General features: G+C 45.9%; 1 protein-coding gene across 3 annotated transcripts in view; it reads left to right on the top strand.

Moving 5' to 3' along the window:
* Positions 1–25,430, top strand: part of LOC144132342 (beta-mannosidase-like) — a 306,383-nt gene that overhangs the window by 162,915 nt on the left and 118,038 nt on the right. For all 3 annotated transcript variants that reach the window (XM_077664668.1, XM_077664669.1, XM_077664667.1), the window contains exons 10-11: positions 11,801–11,977; positions 15,956–16,032. In XM_077664668.1, coding sequence (XP_077520794.1) covers positions 11,801–11,977; positions 15,956–16,032 — 254 coding nt within the window. The remainder of the gene's footprint in view (positions 1–11,800; positions 11,978–15,955; positions 16,033–25,430) is intronic.

Genomic DNA, 25,430 nt, shown 5'->3' with positions numbered 1-25,430 from the left:
TGAGCAATTGCAAAAAATGTTCGATGACCAAAACAAAAAACTGGCTAGTATTCTAAATGCACAACATCAATAATATCCATAACCAAATAATTGTCATCTTGATTTCTATTTTCACAGTTATGAAATAAACTCTTCGTTTTCGCAACTGCGTGGTGTTATGAAGCACTATCGAGGGGCAAGGTAATCCTCTAGAGGTGGTGGCGCAAGGCCAAAATACTGAGAAATTTGGGCGCTGTACAAACAGGTATGGCAGTTCGCGAGAAGTTCACTTGCTTTGTATATGAGTGGCAGGTTCTGGAGGTAAAGCTGATTTTTTTTGAAGTCTACAAAGGCAAACAGTCTCGCAATTTTACCGAAGCCCCATTCCACTGCCTGCCTCACACTGCTCATAGCTTTGTTGAATGCTTGCTGCTCAGGGGTCAAGGAACTACCGCCATAGGGCTTCAGCAGAAGGGGCCGCAAATGGTAGGCAGGGTCCCCGTAGATGACGTAGTTGCGCCCCTGAACAAGCTTTTCCAACTTTGCATATGCTTTGCTGTTTCCGAAGTTACCTGAAAGAAGGAAAATAAAATGTATAATGAGACGATGTTCAACCTTGCCTGTTTCCAAGCACCAGGCATAGTGAGGAAAGAATGATAAACAACGCTTTGTTGAGGCAGCTGTACTTGCCAGTTACTTACCAGCATCATTTTTGCTTCCTGGATACGATCCGTCTGACAGATAACCCCATTTTGGCACATTACTGACTGGTATTTCAGGGCGTGGACGCGTTTGTGCCCACTAAAACAAACCTTTTGGTTCCTTGATGATCGGCATATCGCCCGCGCCGTGCCGTCTATGAACGCCCAGCAGTTTTTAAGCGGGGCTCCTTTTTTGTGAACTGCCAGAAAAAAGAATGAAAATGTGAGAAATATCGACTCGCAAAACTCTTACGGCTTACCTGAGAGAACGTTTCCAGCGAGTCAGGTTCAACCAGGCATGGTTGTTCAGGTCATCTAACAAATGAAAAATCCGCGTTTCAATGTGCCCGAGAACTGCGTTGGTCACAGACGATAGGGTCGAGCTGTGTCGCCTGAAAAGGTCTTCAAGATTGCAGAGCCGGTTCGGATATGCAAGCCGTCGCAGGGTTATGCACAGGGCCTCGTCCCCGGGAACTGCCACCCTCTGTGGAGTTACCACAGCTTCAGGTATTAATAAGGCCCTCTGAAGCCTATGCAAGTCATGCTTCTCAAATCTGAAATGCGTCTTGAACACACCACTGTCGATATCGTAAATGGTCAGAAGCCCGCGCACAGGGAGTGGGTCACGTCGCGTTTCACCAAACACTTCAAGACACAGCATATCTTCTATCTCTGACCACTTTAGCTGTGACAAGAGCTGCGGGTCTTGGAGTATGCTCTTCGGCATCTCTAGAATTTACCATATAGCTGTGGCGGAGACAACATGCGGTCGTAACTCGCGAACTCGCACTGGTTTACACACAGCGCACCAAAAAACAGCTTGCGGCATGGGGCATCGTCTTAACTTGACCGTCACAGCGACAAATGTACTTTTTTTCAAATAACGACCTCTAATGTTTAAATATATATCATAAAAAATGCCTTTATTTAGCAATTTCAGTACAGAAAAATCAAGCGCGATTCATATTCGTTTCAGCATAACTCCGCTTTTCACCGATAGGTGGAGCTGCACAGCACTCCGCGCTGCTACGCTCATTCGGGCGTTTTAGACGCTGCACTATAACTCTTTACTCGCGCTACGTTCCGCTATTGCTCCGCTGGGGATCTACCAGTGGAGCGAAACGTAAACACGCTCAGCTAAAAGTCTCTACTGTTGGCGATAACACCGATCCCTTGGGAAAGCCGCGAAGAGGCAGAAATCCGACGGCCTCGCCACTGAGGCGTATAGCAAAGTGTAGGCCTTCAATGAAGGTCTTAACAAAATTGCGCACTCTAACAGGAAATTGCAGCAGGTCAAGGGATTCCAGGATGGCACCATCACTGATAGTATCGTACGCCTTTTCAACGTCCATGGCCAGTACGTACGTACATTGTGGCTGAGAGCTGAGGCCAGAACTGCTGACGGCAAGACAACCAGTCCATCTTCTGTACCCATGGACGTACGAAAGCCAATTTGGGCGGGATGGTAGAAACCATGGTTCTAAAGCCACCACGACAGTCGTGTGGGAGGAATTTTTTCGGTAAGCTTGCATAATGTAGGCGTAAGCGACATAGGCGGGATATTTCAGAGGTCTGTCGGCGGCTTTCCCGGCTTTGGTATGGGGATTACAATAGCCTATTTCCAGGTCTCTGGTACGACGCCTTCTATCCATACCTTCTTAATGGTGGCGAGGAGTTAAGGCAGTACAGCGGAATTTAAGTTCTCGTAAACCTCGTACGGATTAGAGTCCGGACCGGGCGCAATCTTCCGACGGGCCTCGTCTATTTCTGCAAGCATCTCGGGCATTGAAAATGCGTTTGCAATTCCCTCGGCGTCGGCTGTAGATGAGTGCTTATCGACATATATGCTGGCATGGCAGCCAAGGGGGCTCCTGTGACCTTTGGAGGCAACACATCATACATGGGGAAAAACTTCCGCGCTGCCTGTTCGGCGAAATCATCTGGAGTTAAGTTAGCTGCGAAGCATGCTGTGGCCTCGGCGTCAGGACGACGGGAACCATGTTCCATTGCATGAAACGTTCGCCAGAGAGCACCATTCGATGACATTGTCGAGAAATGCTCACACCACGCATGTCACTGCCATCGCGAGAGATCGCGTTCATATCTGCGAGCCTTGGCAGTAAGGTAATTCAACCTTGTCCGTGCTTGCGCAGAAGTCGGGTCTCAGGAAGCTTCCATCTCCGCTTGTCGGTGAGCAGCCTAGAGGTTAAGCAGACCCACATCCGGCGCCGGGCGATTCACGTCCGTCCAGGCGACAGCAGTAGCCTTAGTCAGCGTAGTTTGTATGCAGTCCACAAGTAGTGCAGATGACTGCAGAGAGAGATCTGCGACGGTAGTGCGAAACGTGTCCCAATTGACCACAGAACACCTACGGCGTAATCGACGGGCCTTTGATGGATGGAGACCGATGATGATATGATGGTGGTCACTACCCCAACAGTCTGGCTCCAGGTGACACGAGGGAATCCTGGTTCTTGACCACCACTTAATGTCCGGAGCATATGTTGGACAGCGAGCATGGCGCACAGTTCGCGTTGCTGAATATGGATGGTCGAGTAAAACAAGCAGCGCATCCGCGAATGCGTCCCGCACACGCCTGCCACGGTGGCTTGAAATGGGGTACCCTTAGTCCGGATGAGGGGCGTTAAAGTCAACACCGACTAAAATAGGCCACCCTGGGTTGGGTCTTCGTAGAGTTAATAACGACCTCAGATTTATGCGGGAGGGAGCTTCACATCGGCGGCTCTTACATAGTATGACACGACCACAGGAGTTGCCTTGGGAAGCTTCAAAACCACTACGACTGCCTCTTGATATGAGGTGCACAATTTTTCTAGAGAGACGCGAACTTGAGGAAACCGCCGCCTTTCCCAGAGGGGCAGCAGTGTGCACACGGCGGTCGTTCATTGAAGGAGACATGTATCCTTTAAAGCCAGAATGGCTGGCAAGGCATTGGTCTCCGGCAGTAGCAGAGCCCCCTTCTGGAGCTTGCTCATGCGAAGTCGAGATTTGAGCTCTCCGAGCTTTGTGGAGAGGCATCTGCAGTTCCATTGGAGCATACCACAACGACGTGTACTCGCCATTTTCGATTAGCCTTCCAAGCGTTGTAATAGAACTGATTTCAGGTTAGATAACTGGTATACCATAAATCGGTGAAGGGATGTTGTTGAGTTATTCTGCAGTGCTGCAGAATGCCTGGTAGAGTCTGCGAAAAACGCACGAGGGCTGCACGTAGTCGAAGGCGCCGCAGCGTTGATTGGTGTGGAATGGGATTCCGCTGGTTGTCCACGGCAAGCAAGCAGTTAACGGTGTTGCCGTAGCTTAGAGACCTCGGATAAAATTCGTGCAATTTGGTCGTCAACTGCTGCCATGTCCTCACGCAGTGGTCCCAGTATGCTGTGCTTTTGTGTAGCTTGAAGGCGACGGCAATCCTTGCACACTTTATCGCCGTACGACTGTTGGGCAGGGGCTGCAGGTGGATTGAAATCAGAAGACTCCGGCCAGTCGTCTTCATACCACTGGAGAGCCGCAAACCTGTTGGCTGTCTGTATCTGGGCTCTCTTTTCATTCGGAGGCACTTGCTTACGGATCCAACGCCGAACCTTCTCATGCTTAACGGAATAATGGCGCAGATCAAGTGAGAGGACAGCAGAAGATCACAAACACACACAAGAGCTTTTGTGTGTTTGTGATCTCCTGCTGTCCTGTCACTTGATCTGCGCCATGCTTCCGTTAAGCATGTCTGACAAACTTGCCCAATCCTTTACGCTTCTGAACCTTCTCAGTTGCTTTCAATTGTGCTAGACAAGTTGGAGAGGTGATCACGTGGTCGTCAGTCTGGCAAAGTCCGCACCTGTAAGACGGTGACCTTATGGCCGAACCTCATCTTGCGTTGTAAACGGGCATGATCGGCGCATGTGGCCAGGCCTGAAGCAGCTGTAGCAATAAACCGCACTCGGTTTGTAAGGGCGAGGCCGCAGAATACAACCATATTAGTAAAGTCGTCCCGGAAGTGTTGGTGGGCCTTGTAGGGTGATGATGCACGAGCGCCCCTTTCCCATATACCGCGCTTGAATGACAAGGTGGGTTGGAGAGTTCAACTCACGCTGGAGAGTCCTCTGGTCTTCAGCAACATCGGCGTTGTAAACAACACAGCGCTGTAGGTCCGAACCTTCTACTAGGTACACCTGGACCGGCACCGAGATCTCGCTTGTAATCGATATGCACTTGAGCGTTTGCAGACGCTCGACAGCAGCCAAAGTTGGGAGCCACAGAGCGATGATATTTCGTTCTAGACGTGAAGCCATGAAATTTTTTGGTCCCAAGACACTCGTCTAGGTTTGCCTGATTAATCCTGTTCGGAATTTCTGTCATATTTTTGGCTGCCAGAGCTTTAATGGCCACTTTATACGATACCGATCCCGATGTCAGCACAGCCACCTGGATGGCATACGCTGGGCAGGAACGCTTGCCTTGTGAGCTGCGGTTGGCAAAGACGAATCCTGTGCAGTGTCCCCTGATGGACGCTTTTGCGACCTGCGGGAAGCCTGTGGCACGGATGGAGGTGCTGAAGACAGGTCCACTGGAGAGCTCTCCTCCTCACGCTGCATAGTTGAAGCCCCATCCAGGAGCGGAGGCTGGGCAGCCATTGGCGAGTTCCGCCCAGTGGGCAGATAGCTCACGGGCTAAGGTGCAATTGGAGAAGGCGGGATGTGCGCTGCCGCTGATGAACCGGGAGCAGGAACCAAGAGCGGGAACCGAGGCTCAGTTGTCAAAAGAGGTGTTGCTGAAGCCGTCGTGACCGACGCCGGCGAAGCCACTTCTGCCAGCGCGTCACCGGTGGCTCTAGGCTTAGCCTTAGCCTCGGAGCCCAGTCCAGTTGCCGGGATGGCTGGAGGACATCTGCTTACTGCCACCCAGTCAGACGGCGCATGAGCTTCGGGAGCTTCCTCAGATGGTGTGAAGGCAATTCTCTTGATATAAGGACGTATTTACGCAGATGGCGAGATTTTTCACTGGAGCGACGTGCAGCCACCTTCTTCTTCTTCTCCTTTGTAAGCATGGCACATACCGACGCAGGGGGATTGGCCAAGGTTCAGTAGATAATCCCAATGATGTATTTGCGCGCGAAAAAATAGGCGTGAAAAGACTAAATCAATATAAAAATTGAAACAGTAAAATGAATTAAAGAAATATGAATTACCTGGAATAGAATCGAGCATTTTTAGACATGCCACAAAATTTTGTATACAGCTAACAAGGTAATCGATCAGTTGCACTTATGTAATCATGAATGTAGCCCCAGACACTGCTTAACGGAAATCTCTTTGCGCTCGCACCAAACGAAAGAATACCTGGAAGAGACAGAGGGAGTCCTAACCTCGAAAGAGGGATCTCCAAATACTGTTTTCTCTGAACTGCGAACCTCCGGCAAGAGAAGAGAAAATGAATTTTTTTTCAACTTGCCCACATGATACACAAAGGTTTGTCGCAGCGAACCCACATCTGTTTAAGTACAAATTTAAGTGAAGAATTCTGCATCGCAGAAGCGTCCTTGACACCTTACAAAGCCTTGATTTACACCACCGGATATTCCATGGGAACTTGAAGTGGCTGAAATCCACTTTATTGAGCAATGCATAACTTAGGTTGGCTGAAATATGTTGGAAGCATTGGAAACGTGAAGTCTCTAACAGAATGAGGTGAGGGACGGGATAGATTGCAGGAGCGCTGAGAGCTGAGCTTGCGAATAAATCAGCCACCTCGTTGAAATAGACGCCCGAATGCCCAGGTACCCAGACAAAGCGGATCTCATGCACTGTGCGCGGAACAAAAAAAACCTATGCGAACGATTCAATAAAGATTTTCCCGAATTTTGGAGAGAGACTAGAACTGAAAGGCAGTCTGGAAGAATAAAAACCTGTGCTACATGACTAGGAAGTTTCAGGAGAGCCAAACCAATGGCCAGAAACTCTGCGAAGAATATAGGAGTATAATCTGGGATACGAACGGAATAGCTCCAAGCCAGCTCCTGCGAATATATCCCAACCGCCGCCTTCTCACAGCTGTCGGATGCATCAGTGGAGATAACAGTATGAAGAGGAAAATTCTGTATGTGTTCAGAAAGGAGACTATTTAGGATATCTGCGGGCATATGTTTCGCATGGGACGGGAAAATATGGTCATAATAGAAGACTGGGTCAGCCTGCGTACCTGCAACTTGTTGCTAGGAGATCATATTAACCTGAAGCGGGGCTAACAAATTCTGCTTGCAGGGACTCTTCGTCTTTGTCTTCCGCAAGCTTTTTTTGTAGTTCCTACTACTCTTTTTTGCACTCCTCTTTTTTACTCTTTTATGTAGTTCCTACTGCTATCATTTTGCCCAATGGGCCTTCATCGTTCCCTAAAACGAAATGTGGACCGTTGGCCGCGGAAACGGAACGGCGCACGAGTGGCCGAGAGTGAAGCTGCGTGCTCGAGTTGGCTAACTATTTTAACTAACCATTTCGTCCACCAGTTATCGCAGGAATTCGGATTACACCATGACTGAAGATCCCGTGATTTTTTTCCCCAACAAAGCCTTGCAGGCGCATTACGCCATGATGAGGGAGATGCCATTGAGATCCCTGTTTTTTATTGAACAGTCTTCTGGTTGCCTCTCATTCAAGCAGCGCCCTAATACCGGTACCTGCTTCGATGTTACCAAAGCAATAGACATAACTTCAGCTTATGATCGTGTAAGCTTATCCGCATGCTATCGTGTGCATGAGTCCTGATTTTACAGCTGCGTTACCGCAGATGTCTTTAGGTGAGTTGTTAGAAAAAGCAGTTTCCTTAGAGCACGTTACGGAAACGCTCGGAGAAGAGGTAATTGAGGGGTTTTATATCAGAAAAGCAAGAGAAAACGTAACAACATGCCGTTATCTTGGTGCATGCTGACGAATTGGCAGTCTTAGAACAAAGGCCAGTACATGTCAATTTTTTATCCCACGGACCTTTTCAATCCTATTCGGCAATATTGAGTGCCAGCAGGTCTAAAGCTAGCAGTTAAATGGGACTACAGGACAGCGAGCCGGATTAAATGTGAGAAGCATTTTTCGCACTCTGTAAGTGTGACACATTGTTAATAAACGATGTATTTCTCTGACAACTGTTCTTTTTCGCACTCTCTAAGTGTGACACATTGTTAATAAACAATGTATTTCTCTGACAACTGTTCTTTTAGAACGCTCGAAACATAATTACTCTGTTGTTATCGAAATTGGCTACCTTGAGCAACAATACACAGGGCGCTGCTGACTGCGCGAATTGATTTTCATGTAAATGCTTAAGGAGGAGACGCTACGTTTAAGGCGGAGACGCTACCACACCACCACTATGGCTCAACGTTTAACCGTGAATAAAGGCTTTTTTTATTGTCTTCATTGATTATTTTTAACTGTGAACAAAGGCACATGTATTGAATGCGCGCCTTTCATATAGTAACTCTTCCGAACCAGATGTCGCCGCGCTTACGCTACGTATATCTTGCCTAGCAGGGTTAGGCCATCATCAATTTTTTTTTGTCTGAATGACGTTGCCATTGTAACGATACCGCGTTCCAGTTGGCTTTCCTCCTGCCGCTACGGCAGCAACTTGCGCTGACGTCTCGATTTGCTGGACAATAGTATATAGTATAGGAAGTTTCCTACCCATGGTACTGCTCCAGTAAGGGTATTTTAGCTCTCATTGTTCACGTCCTGGTTACCCTTGAGAGTTAACCACCACTAACTAAAGAGCTTGCGGTTATCAGGTAGTACATTCGGTTGCTGTTGGAATTGTTATAAGTACATAAATGTGTATCGGGTTCATTAGCGCACGCAAATATAAGCTAATAACTTCTAGATAATAGCAAGAAAGAGGTTAACAATTTATGGGTCAACAGGTATACAGGAATCGCAAGCTAAGAAAAAAACCTCTTGTGATTCAACCTTTTTTTCCGAACTACTTCATGAACTCTTGCTTTGTCTGCCACCAGTCCCACTATTTCTGTGTTTAGCGGAAACCCTGAAATGCGAGTCATGCATGGCGAGCGCGCCTCAAGACGTAGGATATATGAGAAAGTTTGAAGGGTAAACTGGACACACTTCGTTAATAATCTCGGTTGCAGGAGATTCGTATGAACATTTAAGAACCGGACATACAGCGTTAGAACCTTAAATAGAAAGTATCTCCAAATCCTACCGAGTATGTGAGTGGTCGGTGACGCGCCAAAAGTGCATCTTTTAATAAACGAGGAGATTTATTTATTTATTTATTCAAGTTACCCCTAAAGGCCCTCCAGAAGAGGGTATTACATAGGGGGGGGGGGGGGGGGGTTCTGGGTTTGAAACGCTAAAGAAAGCACTTGCGTTACGACCATTGCCCATAGCCGACTTATTTAATGCAGGTGCAGCCCGCAAGAAACTGAAATCAGATCACGAGATTTAAGTGTGCTAAATGTTAGTGGAGGGGTGGTATGACGTGGAATAAAATCACTTGCAGATTTGGAAAGCTGCTCGCAATCCACAGCAAACTGCTTAATGAGACTTATTAAGGCGAAACCTTGGGCTAGTAGGAAAGCGTTTGAGATCATTTTTGCTAACGGTTAAAGAAAACATGGGACAATAACGATAATGATTGGTTTGGGGGAAAGGAAATGGCGCAGTATCTGTCTCATATATCGTTGGACACCTGAACCGCGCCGCAAGGGAATCTGGAAAGGAGAGAGGGAAAGAAGAAAGGAAGAAAGAGGTGCCGTAGTGGAGGGCTGCGGGATAATTTCGACCACCTGGAGATCTTTAACGTGCACTGATATTGCACAGCACACGGGCGCCTTCGTGTTTTTCCTCCATGGAGGAACACACGGGACAATGCACACGTCTCCTGAACAAGTCTCTTGAAAATCGAGGACCCGTCTCTGGTTACTGATTCTAATGACGTAGTGGACTGTATTAGGAACCCCGAAGATTCTCCGCACGTTAATTTTGCTTTTTCAGTAGATGTGAGAGTTTTTTTTATTCGATGCCGCAGGGGTAAATCATGATTGCTTTGCGCCATTGTATTTAAAGCGGAACCCCATTTTCATTTCAGAATTCTATTGGCATGTCAATTGAAAGCGTTTTAAACCTTGTTTCATTTTACCTGTCATCGATTGTCATAAAGCATGAAGGTGCAGAATATGTACAGAAGGATGGCATATGCATTGGGTCCTGCATCGCCCCCTTCTTAGTTTTGTCTCTATAGAATACATTGGCCAACGCATTGTCGCGCAGATTTACACTGACCAAGTTAAACGCATTTTTCGATTTATTGACGACTACCTTGTGGTAATGAATCTAACACAGTTTGACAAACTGGACGAGGTGGTGAAAAATGTTCTGGATGTTTTTAATTCTTGTAGCTTTGGTCTAACCTTTGCAACAGGAATCCCAAATGACGATAGGCTACAGTTGCTTGATGTATGCATTAGGTTTGAAAAGGCACGTTTTGGCTCGATATATCAGGCGAGGACAAAAAAGATTTCTTAGTTATCAATCGGCTCACTATAAACTTATGGAAAAGGGTATTGTCATGAATACTTTAAGCGCTGCTCTCAATAAGTCGTGCGAGCATTTTATCACCGAAAATGTGACACTGCAAAAGCTTCGCTGAGAGAACGCCGGGTTTCGAGAGGACACTCTGACATCTGTTGCGGAAAAGCTGCTTAAAGAAGTGAGAACTGGGAGGCAACAAAACCGTGAAGATTCTAAACGACGGACTCAACTTGTTGCTATGCCGTATGGGCACAACATGTCGCACCGTCGAAAGAAGGTGGCGAAAAAGTGTGGCGTCGACTTTGTATTCACTGCCCCTAAGAAACTTGTGCGCTTCTGCCCGCTCGTGAACGGCGAGGCAAGGAAGCCAATGTGCACGACGAACCACCAAAAGAAGTTCGTACCATAAAAAATCGGTGTTGTCTATAAAATCCCACTCACTTGTGGCAAGGCTTATATTGGGCTATCAGGACGATGCATAAATGAACGGCTGAGAGAGCACCGCTTGGCAACGGAATCCATATCGGCGTGGAGGAATATCGCTGCGCACTGCAAACGCTGTCTTATCGAACGGTACACTGGCGACCCTGACCCTGTACCTTGCACACCAATCTTTCAAGAAACAAGCATTCTAGGAACAATGAAAACGCAATCGGAACGTGCAATTTTTGAAGCTGTGCGCATTTTTTAAAGAAGATTCGACATGCGTCAGCACCCCGTCTGTCAATCTATCAAAAAAAGAAATGTTCCTGAAGCGTGTTGTTGCTACTGCACGTGTCTGAGTATCAGCATTTTGAGAAGTCTTATATTGAATGTTTTTCGAATAAACAGCAGATGAAGACTAGCGTCTCTCCTGTGTATTTGTGTTCTTTGTCCCGTGTGTTCACTATGCGCAAGCAAAAATGATTTCAAATGCTTAAGGAGAGGGAGATACACATGCCAGATTTCTATTTAGAACATCTGCTAGAAAGCGATGCTTGGAAAGGCGGCCGCATTGTTGCGAAAAAATGTTTCCTTGTCGCAACTGCAGTTTGGAGGTGAATTGTGCTTTGCAGCAGCGAAACCTGTCATTCGTTTTTTCGCTCGTTTTTAGCTTAAAACCTCTTTTTTATCGTTAGAGGTAGACCCCCCTCATGAGAGCGGAGTATTTATTCATTGTAGATAACAGCGCCGCGGACAACACGGACTTGAACAGAATAAAAACAAGACTAGCTTGCTTTGCAGTCTGTGTTCATACGAATGGAACGTTCTCAGCTTTCTTCGCTAATAAACAGCGCATAATTATTAAACGCTAGCATCAATGTCTCCTCCGCATTCTTTTAAGTTCAAATGTATATTAGGTACTGAGCATCAGGACCTGTAGCTTAGGCGAAAAAAGCTACAGTTTCTGTTTCGTCACGCAAAAGTTGCGTGACAAAGATCATGTGCGCCCCACAAAACTTCTTAAGGCACAAGCATGCTGTCACTCATCCCGCCTAACTGCACGGGCGGGTTCCGCGGATCACACCGTTGGCGTAGTGTAACGGTGCATCGAACATGACCAACAGCTGTGACGCCTGACCGCAGGAGGCAAACATGAACATGCTCCGCGTGTGGGGTGGCGGCGCCTACGAAAGAGACTACTTCTACGACCTGGCTGACCAGCTGGGCATTCTCATCTGGCAAGACATGATGTTCGCCGTCAGCCAGTACCCCTCGGACAAAGCGTTCCTGCGGAGCGTCGCAACCGAAGTCGGGCAACAGGTGAGGCCTACTTCAAGAGAGGACACGCCCGGAATGATTTTGCTGCAAGCAGTTTGTCGTATGCCCTGCTGGTGACAGTGGCTTTGAAGTGAGGAGAAAACAGTGCAGTTTCCGCATTTACCCTGCCGCTGTGTGTCTACGCGTGTAGTCGCCGAAGTTGGAGGTTCCCACATGGATTCACATTCTCACTTGTTCTGCTACATAACTTGCATGAAGTGTTTTTACATTCAAGAGCTTGTCTATCTCTTCTTCTGCTTGTCTTCTGTGCAAAATTGCACACGATTTTTCTTATGTGATTAGTTTTCTCAACATTACGGCTCTATAATAGTAGAAAGTTTTTTTTATTTACACTGTGGTGCTTTTCTCCTTTTTTTAGTTGTTTAAAACTCTCGTTCCCGTCCCGCTGCCGCGATTATAACTGAACGTGAAGCCTGTCAAGCGCCTTTGTTTAGGCCTATTCCCCATTTTTCTCCTCCAAAACAGCGTAAGCTGTAGTAAAGAAAATCCAACTAATACGCTCTGTACCCATGGGCTCGTAGTGCTTTGAAACAACAAACAATGCCCCTCAGATTGCAGCTTACTTAGCTACTGCGTGGTTATTGGCTTTATTTTCACTACCGCCTTTTCTTAGACTTGCAGGTTTTGCGCTTCGGCCGCATACTTTGTGTGTTCTTGATATTCTTTTTACGCTCTGGGTACTTTGTCATTGCGGTCTTGCGCACCTTGGTGCTTCTGACGAGCTGTTTACTCTCAATTTCATTACCGCCTCATTTATTTAAGTACTGCTTTTTTAGTTTTTTTACCCAGGAGATACTGGTACCTGTAAGGTGAAAACTACAAATAAAGAACAGTCGCGTCGGCCATGCAGGGTGCTTCACCTGAAACTTCAAACAAGTTTTAGAAATGGGCTTTTTGAGTTATAAGAGCGCTTTTTTATCAATAGTATTGATAAAAATCAGAATACAACAAAGGCGTGCTAACTAGGAGCCTGGTTACTAATATTGAATACTTAACTCTTTAATTATTACTCTTAGGCTAATTTATTATCGAGAGGTGTGTAGCCCACCGTATTTAATATAGGTATCAGCTTTTATAATCTTGAAAACGCTGTTAACCTGAACGCTCCTGCCCAACAAATCGAGAAATTATGTGCACTGGAGAGGTGGCTTCGCCTGCAAGCTTCTCAAAAGCGCATATCTTTTGGCACGATGTAGCCACAATTTGTGGGGCGACAGCGGCGTCCTCTGGCGGACGCGGTGCGGCCCGTCATAGGAGGGCCTAAGAGATGCTTTAAGCGTCTCGCCGGAGAAAAACGTGCGCCGGGGGCGCAAGGTCTGCGTGCACGAAGATGCAATGATCAGATGATCGAGGCATGGCCAGGCGCAGATGTCAGGTGCAGTCCTGTAAGCGTTGGAGTGACTACAGAGGCGGTAACGAGGGAGCCAAAGGAATAAAGAAGTTTGCGAGAAGCCGTACGTGTGCACTGAAAATTAGTTCGGCTGCTGTACGGCAGAGGTCGCGACGAAGCACGGCGCGTCGACCAGAAGCACCCCCTAACTCACCGTCTTCCCTCGGGTTCTACGCTCGAGGAGGCAGAGGAGACCGCCATCGCCCTAGCCCTTGCCCATTCGGACGCCCAATATATCTTCAGCGACTCCGAAACGGCTACCGAAAATTTACCGCGCAGGGTAGTGTTCCAGTGGGTGCCGGCTCACTCTGGGAACCCCGGAAACGAGGCTGCCGAGAAATTGGCCCGAGGTTTTATTTTCCGGACTCAGGACAGTCTCGATCCAGGACTGTCGAGGTAGTGCGCGCACGTCTTCGCAGAGCTCACACAAATAGCCCGTTTGGACCGTCGGACTTACCACCCTCCCCACTCCTCTCTTACGCACTCCCAACGGATCCTCTTCAGACGCTTCCAGACCCTCTCTGTCATCACCTAAGCTGTTATCCCACTATTGTGGTACGTCCCCTGCATGCTCCCTATGCGGTGACCTACACGCCAGAATCTTCCACAACCTTTTCGGCTGCCCTGATGATCCTGCCCCGCAGGGGCAGCACGCCATCTCGAGCTGGGAGGACTGGGAGGTCCCGCTCACGTCTGCAGACCCGACATCGCAGCTTCCTGCGGTGACTCGGGCTGCAGACGACATGTCCCGACATGACCAACATGATGCATTGCGGGACCGGGCTGTGGCCCAGGGACCCAGCGCGGTCAAAAACTCACTTGCAGCAGTAAAGTTTTTCTGTCTGGCTGTTCTCAGATACACGCGCGCCGGCTCAGTGCGACCAGCGGACGCCGGCCAGCAGTGCTAAGCGACTTTCGGCAAGAACAAACGAAATAGCGCATTAACTGTGCCACTTCTCTGTGGTGTTACGACTTGCCGCGCTAGTAGCGTATTCCACCAGGCATCGGGTACAGCAACACCGCCGCTGTGCCGATAGAGGAAGGAACCTGGGCCGAAGACGGAGAGTAGGAGCAGCAAGGGAAAACTGTATTCACATATTTACACCATTTGTTACATACGTAGACAAACAAATTAAAAGCTTAGAAGAAGCTCAGTGTAATGCGGTCCCATGAGAGTCGATGCGTTTTTTATAGCATCTCCCGTCGTCTTGCCGCCTTTTTTTTGTCCAATCACGGGGACTTCGTCTTGGGCACCGCATTTGGGTGGAATCAACGACGCTGACTGGCTGGCTTTTCCAGCTTGCCGAAGCCTGGCATTCGTTTACGGCGCTCATATCTCCATCTTCTCCTAGTCACAGGGATAAATCTCGTGAAAGTGTCCTCTCCTCAGGTCACCTCCTCACCGACAAGTGGGCGCGCCGATAACCAAACGCAGCTGTCGTTTAGTTAATCAAGAGCACATGCCTCTACAGGAGGCTCGCCATGGGGGTCTCGTGTCTTGGTCCAAGGGCCGCCCGAAGGCGAACACCTGAAACGGCGGCACCCGCGCCATCGACAGAAGAGCGAAACATGAATGAATCACAGCCTCTTGTCTCCGTTGCGGCAGGCGTTGACAATGCTTCCCTGGTGGTGGTATATGGTGGCAGGGTCGTTTCTGCAGCCAGGGTTGCTGCCTAAAGAAAGCCACTTAAGTCGGGAACACATATGGTAGCAGTTACGCCGCAGTGGAGGTGCGTGGAAGAGAGAAGTCGCCTAGAATGAGTGTCTCCGCTCGTCGCGTCAGGTGCCGCTTTTCTTTTCAGGTGGTCGCATGGGAGCGCGTACTCGGAGAAGCACCACTGAAGCAAGACCCCACACTGCCTTTGGGATTGGCTTAAATGAAGACTGCTGCGGCGGGATCAAACACGGGGGGGGGGGGGGTGTAGAGTCATAACAGTGGATACCTCAACCGCGCCGTTAGGGAAGGGAGGAAAGTTGGAGGAGTGAAAGATGAAACAGAAAAGGCGGTTCTGTAGTAGAGGGCTCCGTAAAACTTTCTGCTGATCTTTAACGTGCACTGACATCGCACGGCACACGGGCGGCTTTCACGGCGTCTTGGTCCTTGGCAGTTTCTATTTTATCTCCCCCATTTCTCTTCTTGCAGTTTTTTTTAATCTTTTCTTTCCCGTCTCCGTCCACTTCCTGTCCCATGTATTTCCACTTGCTTTAGCTGAGATGCTTCAGGCTTTGATAGCAAATTCCGAAGCCAGAAAAAGCTTTTTCTTCCTTTCACAATTTCGTTTCAAACAAAGAAGAACCTAGAAAGCTGTTTACATAAAACGCACAACGAAAATATCTCTAGAAATAAAAATAAGACGACCCAAATTTCTAGCAGGTATTGCGATAGCGAATTTTTGTTAAAAGTTGTGGTTGGCTTTAACATATCCTTGCTTTATTACTGGAAAATGCATGCATCTTATTCTGCAAGAATTGTGTGTTACTGTGCTCATGTTTTGGAACTTGTAATGACAAGAATACCTTCTTTTTTAAAGCAGAATTGGCCTGCACGTTGACGTTTGTTTTAACTTCAGGTGCGCCGCCTGCAAAGTCATCCATCGATCGTCGTCTGGGCAGCCAATAATGAAAATGAAGACAGCATAAAATACTGGTATGTAACCCCCCTTATTGCTTTGAGAGCCATGAAGGATGGCTTGGTGCATCGCGAGAAATTTCATGCAGTTGATAAGAATGAAGAAGCGAAGTCGTCCCAAATAAAACTTTCTAAACGTGCAACGATAACTTTATGAGTTGAAGGTTCAGTCATTGCTGGATAAGCTGGATTCTGCTTTCAATGCTAACACACTGATGTCGTAAGAATACGAAGAATGTATAAAATCGGCTGCTTTGTTTTCAACCGATTCAAGTGCACTGATAAGGTAAGCATGATGCGGGATCCAAATGGGTTATGCATATGTTAATTTTGAACTCACAAGAGGCTTGTAAGCTAATAATTTTACATGTTGATGGGCTTATTTATTTATTTATTTTACCCTCAGGGCTTACAGAAGCATTGTAGAGGGGAGGGGCAGAAATACAAGGAACACTATGCAATTTGGTTAATAAAAGGGAGCAGAGAAAAAAATAAGGCAACAACAACAACGACGAAAAAAGAACAAAAACGGCAGGTATTCAAAGCACACGGGCAGGTTACAAATGCGCAATAGTTTGGTTGAACAGAATGCAGCAGAGTACAGTATCAACATAAAAAAAATAAATAAAAAATGAAGGAACAGTCATACAGAACATGATAAGCGCCAGTGCAAGTTTTAAAAAGAAAAAAAAAAGGCTTCAAAATATGTTAGTAAGGCAAGTACGAAATCGGTGGTTGTCAGTGATAGCGACCAGGTCAGCAGGTAGTTGGTTCCAGTCACGGGATGTTTTTGGTAGAAATGAATGTGCATATGTCGTGGTGTTGTGGCGAGGTATGGCGACTTTGTAGCAGTGATCTACACGGGCAGAAACATGAGCAGCATCTGTGATAAGGCGCGTCCTGAGTTGATGGTTATGATGATAAATTTTATGGAAGAGGCAAATACGAGCAATGTTACGACGGACAGTGAGAGGGGGCAAATTTAGACTTAGTTTCATGTTAGTGACGCTTGCTGTGCGGTGGTAATTATTGAGAATAAAACGAGCAGAGCGATTTTGTACGCTCTCCAAGGTTTTATTCAGTGATACATGGCCAGGGTCCCAGATGGATGAAGCGTACTCGAGATTGGGTCGTACCTAGGTAGTATATAGCTGTTTTTTAAGTGGAGACGGCGCTAGTGAAAAGTTACGTTTCAAATACCCAAGCATGCGATTGGCTTTGGCTGTTACGTAGTTAATATGAAACTTCCAGGAAAGGTTATTCGCAATGTGTACTCCAAGGTACTTATAAGTTGAAACGGAGTCGAGTGGAGAATCATTAATACAACAGCTTGGACAGGATGATTGACTGCGGGAAATTCGCATTGTTTTGCATTTTGTAGCATTCAGTTTCATCTGCCAAATGGAGCACCAAGAAGCGATATTATCTAAGTCAGTCTGGAGTAAAGTCACATCGGAAGCATTAGCTATTTTACGGTAAATTACACAGTCATCAGCGAAAAGACAAATAGAGCTAGAAACACACTTGGGTAAGTCATTAATATAAATAAGAAAAAGCAATGGAGCCAAGACAGATCCCTGAGGCACTCCTGATTGGACGGGTACCTCAAGGGAGTCAGTCTCGTTAGCTGTGACATACTGGGTGCGGTTTGAAAGAAATGCGATTATCCAGTTAAGTACTACAGGATCGATGTTAAGGCGACTGAGTTTTAGTATAAGAAGTTGATGGTTAATCTTATCAAAGGCCTTCGAAAAATCTAGAAACGCACAATCAGTAATGAACCCCGAGTCTAAAAATGAATGTAGATCATTGGTGAACATAAGTAACTGTGTTTCGCATGAGTATAATTTGCGGAATCCATGCTGGGAGGGATGAAAAAACTGGTTTGATTCGAGAAAGTTGACGAGGTTGGTGAAAATGATGTGCTCAAGTACTTTGCAGGGTATTGATGTCAAGGAAATGGGGCGATAGTTAGACGGTTTGTGTGAATGGCCAGATTTATATATAGGAACAACTTTCCCTGTTTTCCAGTCTTTGGGTAGACAGCTCTCGGTAAGTGATTTAGTAAAAATAAAGCTTAATAAAATAGAGCAGTATTCAGTAGTGTTCTGAAGGAATTTTGATGTGATTCCATCGACACCACAAGACGATGATCGTTCCAGTTTACTAATGATGGTTCTGAGTCCGGCGGGATCAAAAACAATGGGGTCCATTGGAGAAAAATGAGCGTGAGGGAAAAGCGGGCATTGAGTGGCTGAGGGACTAGTGAACGAGAGAGAGAAGGTGTTATTCAATAAGGCAGCGCATAAATTTTCAGGGACCTGTTTGCCACACTCGTCAATCAGGGTGATTGTTCGATCGTTGGAGCTCTTTACAATGTTCCAAAATTGTTTCGGATTCGTACTTATTAAGGAAGGAAGTGTCGTGTTAAAGAAATTGAATTTAGCTGTTTTCAGAGCGTTTATGTAGTTTTGTGCTGCCTGATTGTATATTGACCATCGGTTAGGACTACATCTCATTTTTGCTTGGCGAAAGAGCCTTTTTTTTCTTATTGGATAAGCGTTTTAGATAGGTGTAATACCAGGGGGCACTGGATGAGTGATGGATCGTTCTTAGTGGAATATACTTGTCACTGAGATGGAGAAGTTTACTTTTGAAAGATGACCAGAGTTCGGAAACCGAAAGCCTCGAGTGGATTAGCAAAATGTCATCGAGAAATGAGGAGAGCTCCATGTTAATAGCGTCAAAGTTGGCTTTGTTGTAATCTCGGATACGTTTCTTTTGTCGCTTTGCTCGCGTAGATGGCACTGAAAAACGAGAAGTGTAATATGTCATAGTCGCTGAAGCCTGGTACGTGTAACACTGCAGAACTGATGTCAGGAGCTGATGTAAGTATTAGATCAATCAGAGAAGATGACGACGGTGTTACACGTGTTGGTAGATTGACAAGCTGAGATAAACTGAAGTCAGAACAAACAGTGACAAAGTTAGAAGCTTCAGCGGTAGTAGAACTAGCGCAAAGATTGGACCAGTCAATGCTTGGGAAGTTAAAATCCCCAAGCAAAAAAATAGGTGCACCAGGAAACTGTACAGTGATTTGGTTAAGACAGTCATGGATACCTTCACAAAACGCCGTGCTGCAATTGGTAGGGCGGTAACAGGCACCAATGACAAATTTTTTGAAAGCAACAGTTATACAGCACCAAACTGTTTCTAAGTCACAATCAACAGATATAGGAAAACACTGAAAACTTTCATTGATAGCAATTAGGACTCCACCACCCATTCTATCAGCTCGATCATAACGAAAAGTAACGAAGTGTTTATTGCAGTCGAACAGTTCATTTGATGATATTTTCTCAGAAAGCCAAGTTTCGGTTAGGACAATTATGTCTGCTTCAGAGTCGTTAATTAGCGCATTAAGATAGTCCTTTTTATTGTAAAGGCTGCGAATGTTCGTGTATAGCACGGAAACTTTCGACACTGATCCGCTTCCCCTCACCCATCCCTAACTTGTGGACGAGTAAGTGCGGCCAGAACGTGTTGCCATGGTGGGTGGGGCCTCGTTATCAACTGTTCGGCTAGCGGGTGGCATCTCGCGTATGTTGTTGGTAAGCGCGTCATAAAAGTAGCATTTGTCTTTGGCAAGTAATTTATTGTGACGTAGCTTGTACTTAGTTTTGAGTGATTTCGCGAACTCAAGAAGTTTCTTTCGAGCTTGTCGAGTAGCTGGGCAGAAGTCCTCGCTCATGCTGAAATCGCTATCCTGAAGGCCGGACCGCTTGGAAAATACCAGCTCTTTGGTCTTGTGGGTTATGAATTTAACAATAAGCGGCCTGTTTTTTTCGCAATCGTATCGGCCAATTCTATGAGCACGCGCTACCGCATGTGATGTTAGCTGCAGCTCAAGTTCCTCAGAAAGTAGAGCTAAAAGTTTTTCTTCCGACTGCTGGGGTGTTTCTGATTCGTCGTCACTGATTCCAAAAAAAATTAAATTATCGCGACGAGAATGGTCTTCCATTTGATCAAGTCAAGAGCGGAGGACTATGGAATCTTGTTCAAGGCGGTCAATGTTTTCTTGTGCTTCATTCATGTCTAGCTGTACGGTTGCCAATGAACCGGTTTGCTGCTCAACACTTGCTAAACGTTCATTTATTTCAGATATGGTGCTAGAGAGCAAGACCTGCTCCTGCTTGATTTCGATAATAGTCTGGGATAAGTTAGCTTGGTTTGCTTCTATCCTGATGCATCTCTCGTTGGTTTCTTTAACCATTTTGAGCAATTCAGTCATATCGTTATCTTTCGGTCCCGGGTTTTCTTCAACATCACCACACATTAACAGAAAGAGCGAGCAAAATGAGGCTGCCAGTGTTCCAGGGCATGGAAGCACAATAATAAATGGATCATCTGATTTAAAGCATTTAGTAGGGAGATATGGACGACTAACCTGCGCAAAGAAGACGATAACGTGTGAGTGCATCATCGTCGAAGAGGTGCTTCCATGCCCACTGAAGACGAACCGCTCAGCGTCCGCTTTTAAGCCATCCGTTTTTCGAAATGTTGATGACGCTGTGGCTGGACTACGATGGATGAGGCCTGGTCTAGCAGTGCAGATGGCAAAAAGGCAGGGGAAGCCGGCGGAATGCGGCAAACCAGCGAAGCTTTGTCCAGGCAATTCAGTGTTCTTTTCACTGGAGTCGAATGTTCCGGCTTTGAAGGGCGTTTCCGCACCATGATTGCAGTAGCTGAAGATAGCAGAAAGATGCGCAAAGAAGACGATAACGTGTGAGTGCATCATCGTCGAAGAGGTGCTTCCATGCCCACTGAAGACGAACCGCTCGGCGTCCGCTTTTAAGCCATCCGTTTTTCGAAATGTTGATGACGCTGTGGCTGGACTACGATGGATGAGGCCTGGTCTAGCAGTGCAGATGGCGTCGTAAAAATCGAAGACTTTTATTAGCAGCCGAAATGAAGTTAGTCACGTGTATAGTCCAGGATTTGTCGTTAGATAGGGTGATGCATAAGTATTGATATGATGGAACAGACTGCACAGGGACGTTAGCGGTTTCGCAAGAGAAATAAAGTAGGTTACGGTGACGATGGAAGGAGGCGCTTACAGTTACGAGGGCTCAGTTCAATTTATCAATCGGCAAGCCATTTCTGAATGCGGTTTAAGTCGTCTTGAAGAGAAGTTTGGTAGAAGACGTTAGTAAAACAGCGATAAACAACGCAGCAGTCGGTGAACATGGGAATGTTAGAACACATAATGGTTGGTAAGTCATTATTATTAAATAAGAACACAAGCGGACCGTGTGCAGATCCATGAGAGATGCCTGATATTACTTGAGTAAAATTAAAATTGTGATTTTTAACAGTCACAAACTTTGAGCGATTAGACAAGAATTCTTCTAACCATTTTTAGATAACGTGGGGCAGTTTTAAATAAGAAAGGTTTAGTAGTAAGCGTTTATGTGGCACTTTGTCGAACGCTTTCGCGTAATCGAGGAATATAGCGTTGGTATCTAGGTTAGAGTCAAGATTATCATAAAATCGTGAACAAAAAGGGCAGGCTGTATTTCACGTGAGAATCCTTTCGGATAGCCGTGTTGTGAAGGGTGAAAAAAGACTTGAGAGTGGAGGAAGCTAATGGCATTTGTGTGATGACGTGTTCTTTGATTCTTTAGGGCATGCTAGCAAGAGAAATAGGTCGGTAATTATGTGATGAACCTTTTCTACCCGATTTGAATACTGGAAGGACCTTACATCTTATCTAGTCGTCTGGCAGTACCCCTGATGAAAGTCACTGTGTAAAAAGCAAGCACAAAAATTCTGCACAAATATCTCTGGTATTCTTCAAAGCTCCCAGTACGCGGATTTATGGTTTTGTTTCTGATGGAAGACGATACCATTTTTATCTCGATTGATCCCATCGAGGCGGAGCCAATTCTACGTTGTTCCATAATTTTGTGGTAACTTCGCACGCCGTGTCTGGAAAGTATCTCGAAACTATAAAGCAGTTTTAAATTGAGCACGGCCGAGAGAAGCAGCCTTTCTTTTTGACGACTGCCGAGCGTACGTACATGTTGCTTTCACCGCCGCCGAGTCATTCAGTTCATTGTGGGTGCAGGTCAGCCCAATAAGCAGGTTACTTTTGGAAGCCTTCTTTCGCTGTCTTCCTCACTGTCTCGACTGCCGTCACCACTACGTGACTATATTGTCAAATCCTTGAGAAGATGAAAAATTAATGGTTTCAAACAGAAACCAAATGCCGGGTGACAAGAATGCGATTGGTGTCATATCATCTTAGAACTTTTAAGGTGGCTAAGGAACTGACCGTTCAGTTTCTTTTCTAAAGACAGAGGAGAAAGCGATATTAAACATGGTAAAGCACTCAGCCTCAGTGATGCCTGCGCGTGATCCATCCGCGAGGGTGATCTCTGGCGTATGATACGGGTTTATGACTTGCCAGAATTTTCTGGGTTTACTGGTGAGAATATTAGGCAGGTCCGAATGAAACAAGTTATGCTTGCCGTTATTAACAGCGCCGAGATATGAATTTCCGGCTTCGTGGTATTTTTCTCTAGCACTACGCGTCCAAACCTGGCTGAACTTTAAAGGCGGTTCTTTTTGTTCTCAAAGCGTTGAAGTGTTTTAGTAAACCATGGCTTCTGCCAATTACCGCAAAGATAAATTGGAGAATGAACTAGAAGACTATGCTTCCTAGTTTATTTTTTTAACAATAACCAGTTGTCATATAGGTATACTTCGGGAACAAACACTTCACGCAGAGACTTGAAAAGAAGCTTGAAGTTCATTATTTAGGTGTCTTAGTTTCTTTTGTTGTAAAGACGCATAGTTTTATTGTGTTTTTGGAGCCGGATTGGTGTAAAGACAATGTCAGCGTTAATTACTTTCTCGTCGCCAATTTCATGCAGACACGTAATGGGCTGAACGCTATCTGGAGGATTCGTTAATAAGAGATCAAAAGTATTTGCACAACCATTAGTTACGCGAGAAGCTTGTAGATGTAGTAGAACTTGAGTGAAGCTGAGGTTGTTTTCAAAAATCTAAGAATTCTCTTGCTACGTAATTGTTAGCTATGGGCGCTGTCTCATTATGCCATAATGCGTTATGTAGCGCAGCAAAAACTCTGGGGACAAGCACAAGCGCTAACTTCCACTAAAGCTTTATTCGGTGCACACCGAATTAATACATAAGGAAAAAACGATACATGTCAGATTAGACAAGATAATTTGTGAACAACAAGCTTAAAAAGCAAATGCAGCAAGTTTCACCGGTTGGCATACTGCCCTTAGTATAAAAATGCAATGAATGGATGGATAGATGGATGCGGCTGAACCCTTTAAATCGGGCGGTGACTCAAGCCACCTAGCCATGACTTAAGAAATTTTACCCTTCTCTTGATTTTAGCCTCCATTCTGATAACATTCGCTTGGTTATTTCCACCCGCTTAAAATCTACTTTTCCTTCACTGCCCTTAAACCTCAATGCCTTGGATAAATCAGCCCCGCTGCTTTCCACTGTAGGGTGGAGCCCTTTAGAGAAAAGTATCAAGTGTTCAGCAGTTTCCTCCTCCTCTCCGCACGCAACGCACAACGTGCCTATCTCGTGCTACCTGACTCTAATTAAGAGAAAACCTAGCGCAAATACATGCAACCACAAAGACAGAACAGACGAGACACAAGCGCTAACTAACAACTGGCTTTTTATTAAAGCAGGATGCAGTTTATATACGGTGAAGCTTCAAGGGGAGAGAAGGGTGACAAGGAGGAGAAGGTGAACAACGGGAACATCGCTTCGCAAAAAACAGGCAGGCAGCCAAAAAAATCATACAAGAAAAAGTTACATGATAACTGAATCTAAAAATTGATACTCTGAATCAAAAAGAGATAAAGAAGGGGTACTGATGCACCTACTGCCATATTTCTTGATGTAGAAAGCCTCCAGACTAACACGCGCCGTCTTATCTGTGCTCTTGCCAAGAATCTTCGTCTCATTCAAAATCGCCTCGCACCCGTCGCAGCTCATTACGTGCGCAACCAAATGTGCGTACTTGTCTTTTAAGTCTGACAAATTTCGGGCATGGTCCCCCAAGCGCTCATTGATGCAGCGGCCAGTTTGACCAACATAAAACTTCCCACATGTTAAGGGGATGGCGTAGACCACTCCTACGGAACACTTGATAAACGGAGTGTCGTGCTTTATCTGGCAACCCCGCTTCCTAGAGCTGGTGATTCGGGGGCACAACTTTCCCAGCTTGTTGGGTGCCGAAAAAACGACACTCACGCCATACCTGTTGGCCACTTTCCTCAAGTTGTGCGAGGTCTTGTGTAAATAAGGCACAACTAGCGGCTTTTGTGTCCTGGCACGATCTTCTCTGGACTTTCTTCGGGTTCCGTGTTTTAGTTTTTGGAGGTGGGTCTCGCAAACAGCAACCAACACAGAGCAGGGGAACCCAGCCACCGAAAGTCGGCCGATCTGATTGTGAAAGCTGTCTTGAAACTGATGCGGGCAAGATTTCTTGAGAGAAGACTCCAGGCAATGCGACGCTATAGCCCTTTTAACAATCTTGGAGTGCCTAGGGTCATAAGGCAAAAGATCTTTTTTTGCACGCGGGTAATAACCCCAGCAAAAGTGTCTTTCAAGGAATGTTAGTTTCAAATCTAAAAACTGTAAAACATTAGTGTCGGGTAGTTCATGCGTAAAAGTTAGCCCAAGTCCATGTTTGTCAAAAGCATCTAAAACTTCACCTGCTGTAGAGGGGTAGGTGAAGGGCGTCTGCTTTTTTAAAAGTACTAAAAAATCATCAACATACCTAAACACCTTTAAAACCACCCCTCCCGTATAAAAAAGTTTATCTAAAGATTGATTAACCTTTGCTAAAAATATATCGCAAAGGATAGGGGCCACGCAGGACCCTATGCCCACAACATTGCGCTGCAAAAAAGGCAGGTTGTCAAAATGTACAAAAGTAGCACTTAGGTAAAACTGCAAAAGAGCGATAAAATTATCAACCGACAGTCCTGAAGAATTCTGGATAGACACGTCGCCGTTTGCTTCTATGCATTCCCTTACAGCCAACAAAAGCTGGTCTTGAGGTACAGAATAAAACAAATCTTGCACGTCTACCGAAAACCAAAAGCCGATGTCATCGGAACCCCGTAGGTACTCAGCGACAACTGTGGAATTTTTTGCGAGAAAGGGGTCGTCCAATTCAAGTAACTTAAGATGTTTTTGCAAAAATCTGCTGACATGTTTTTGCCAAGAACCTTCTTCGCTGACTATAGTTCTGAAAGGTGTTTCTGGCTTGTGGGTCTTGGCTGTAAAGAAAGCATTTAGGCTATTACCTTTGCTCTTTTTTATATCATTGGCAAGAGTTTGAAGATTTAACTCTT

The sequence above is a fragment of the Amblyomma americanum genome, chromosome 5 (genome assembly GCF_052857255.1).
Source record: "Amblyomma americanum isolate KBUSLIRL-KWMA chromosome 5, ASM5285725v1, whole genome shotgun sequence".
NCBI lineage: Eukaryota > Metazoa > Arthropoda > Arachnida > Ixodida > Ixodidae > Amblyomma > Amblyomma americanum.
Note: the sequence above shows the minus strand (reverse complement) of the source record. Positions and strands in the feature narration are given on the sequence as shown.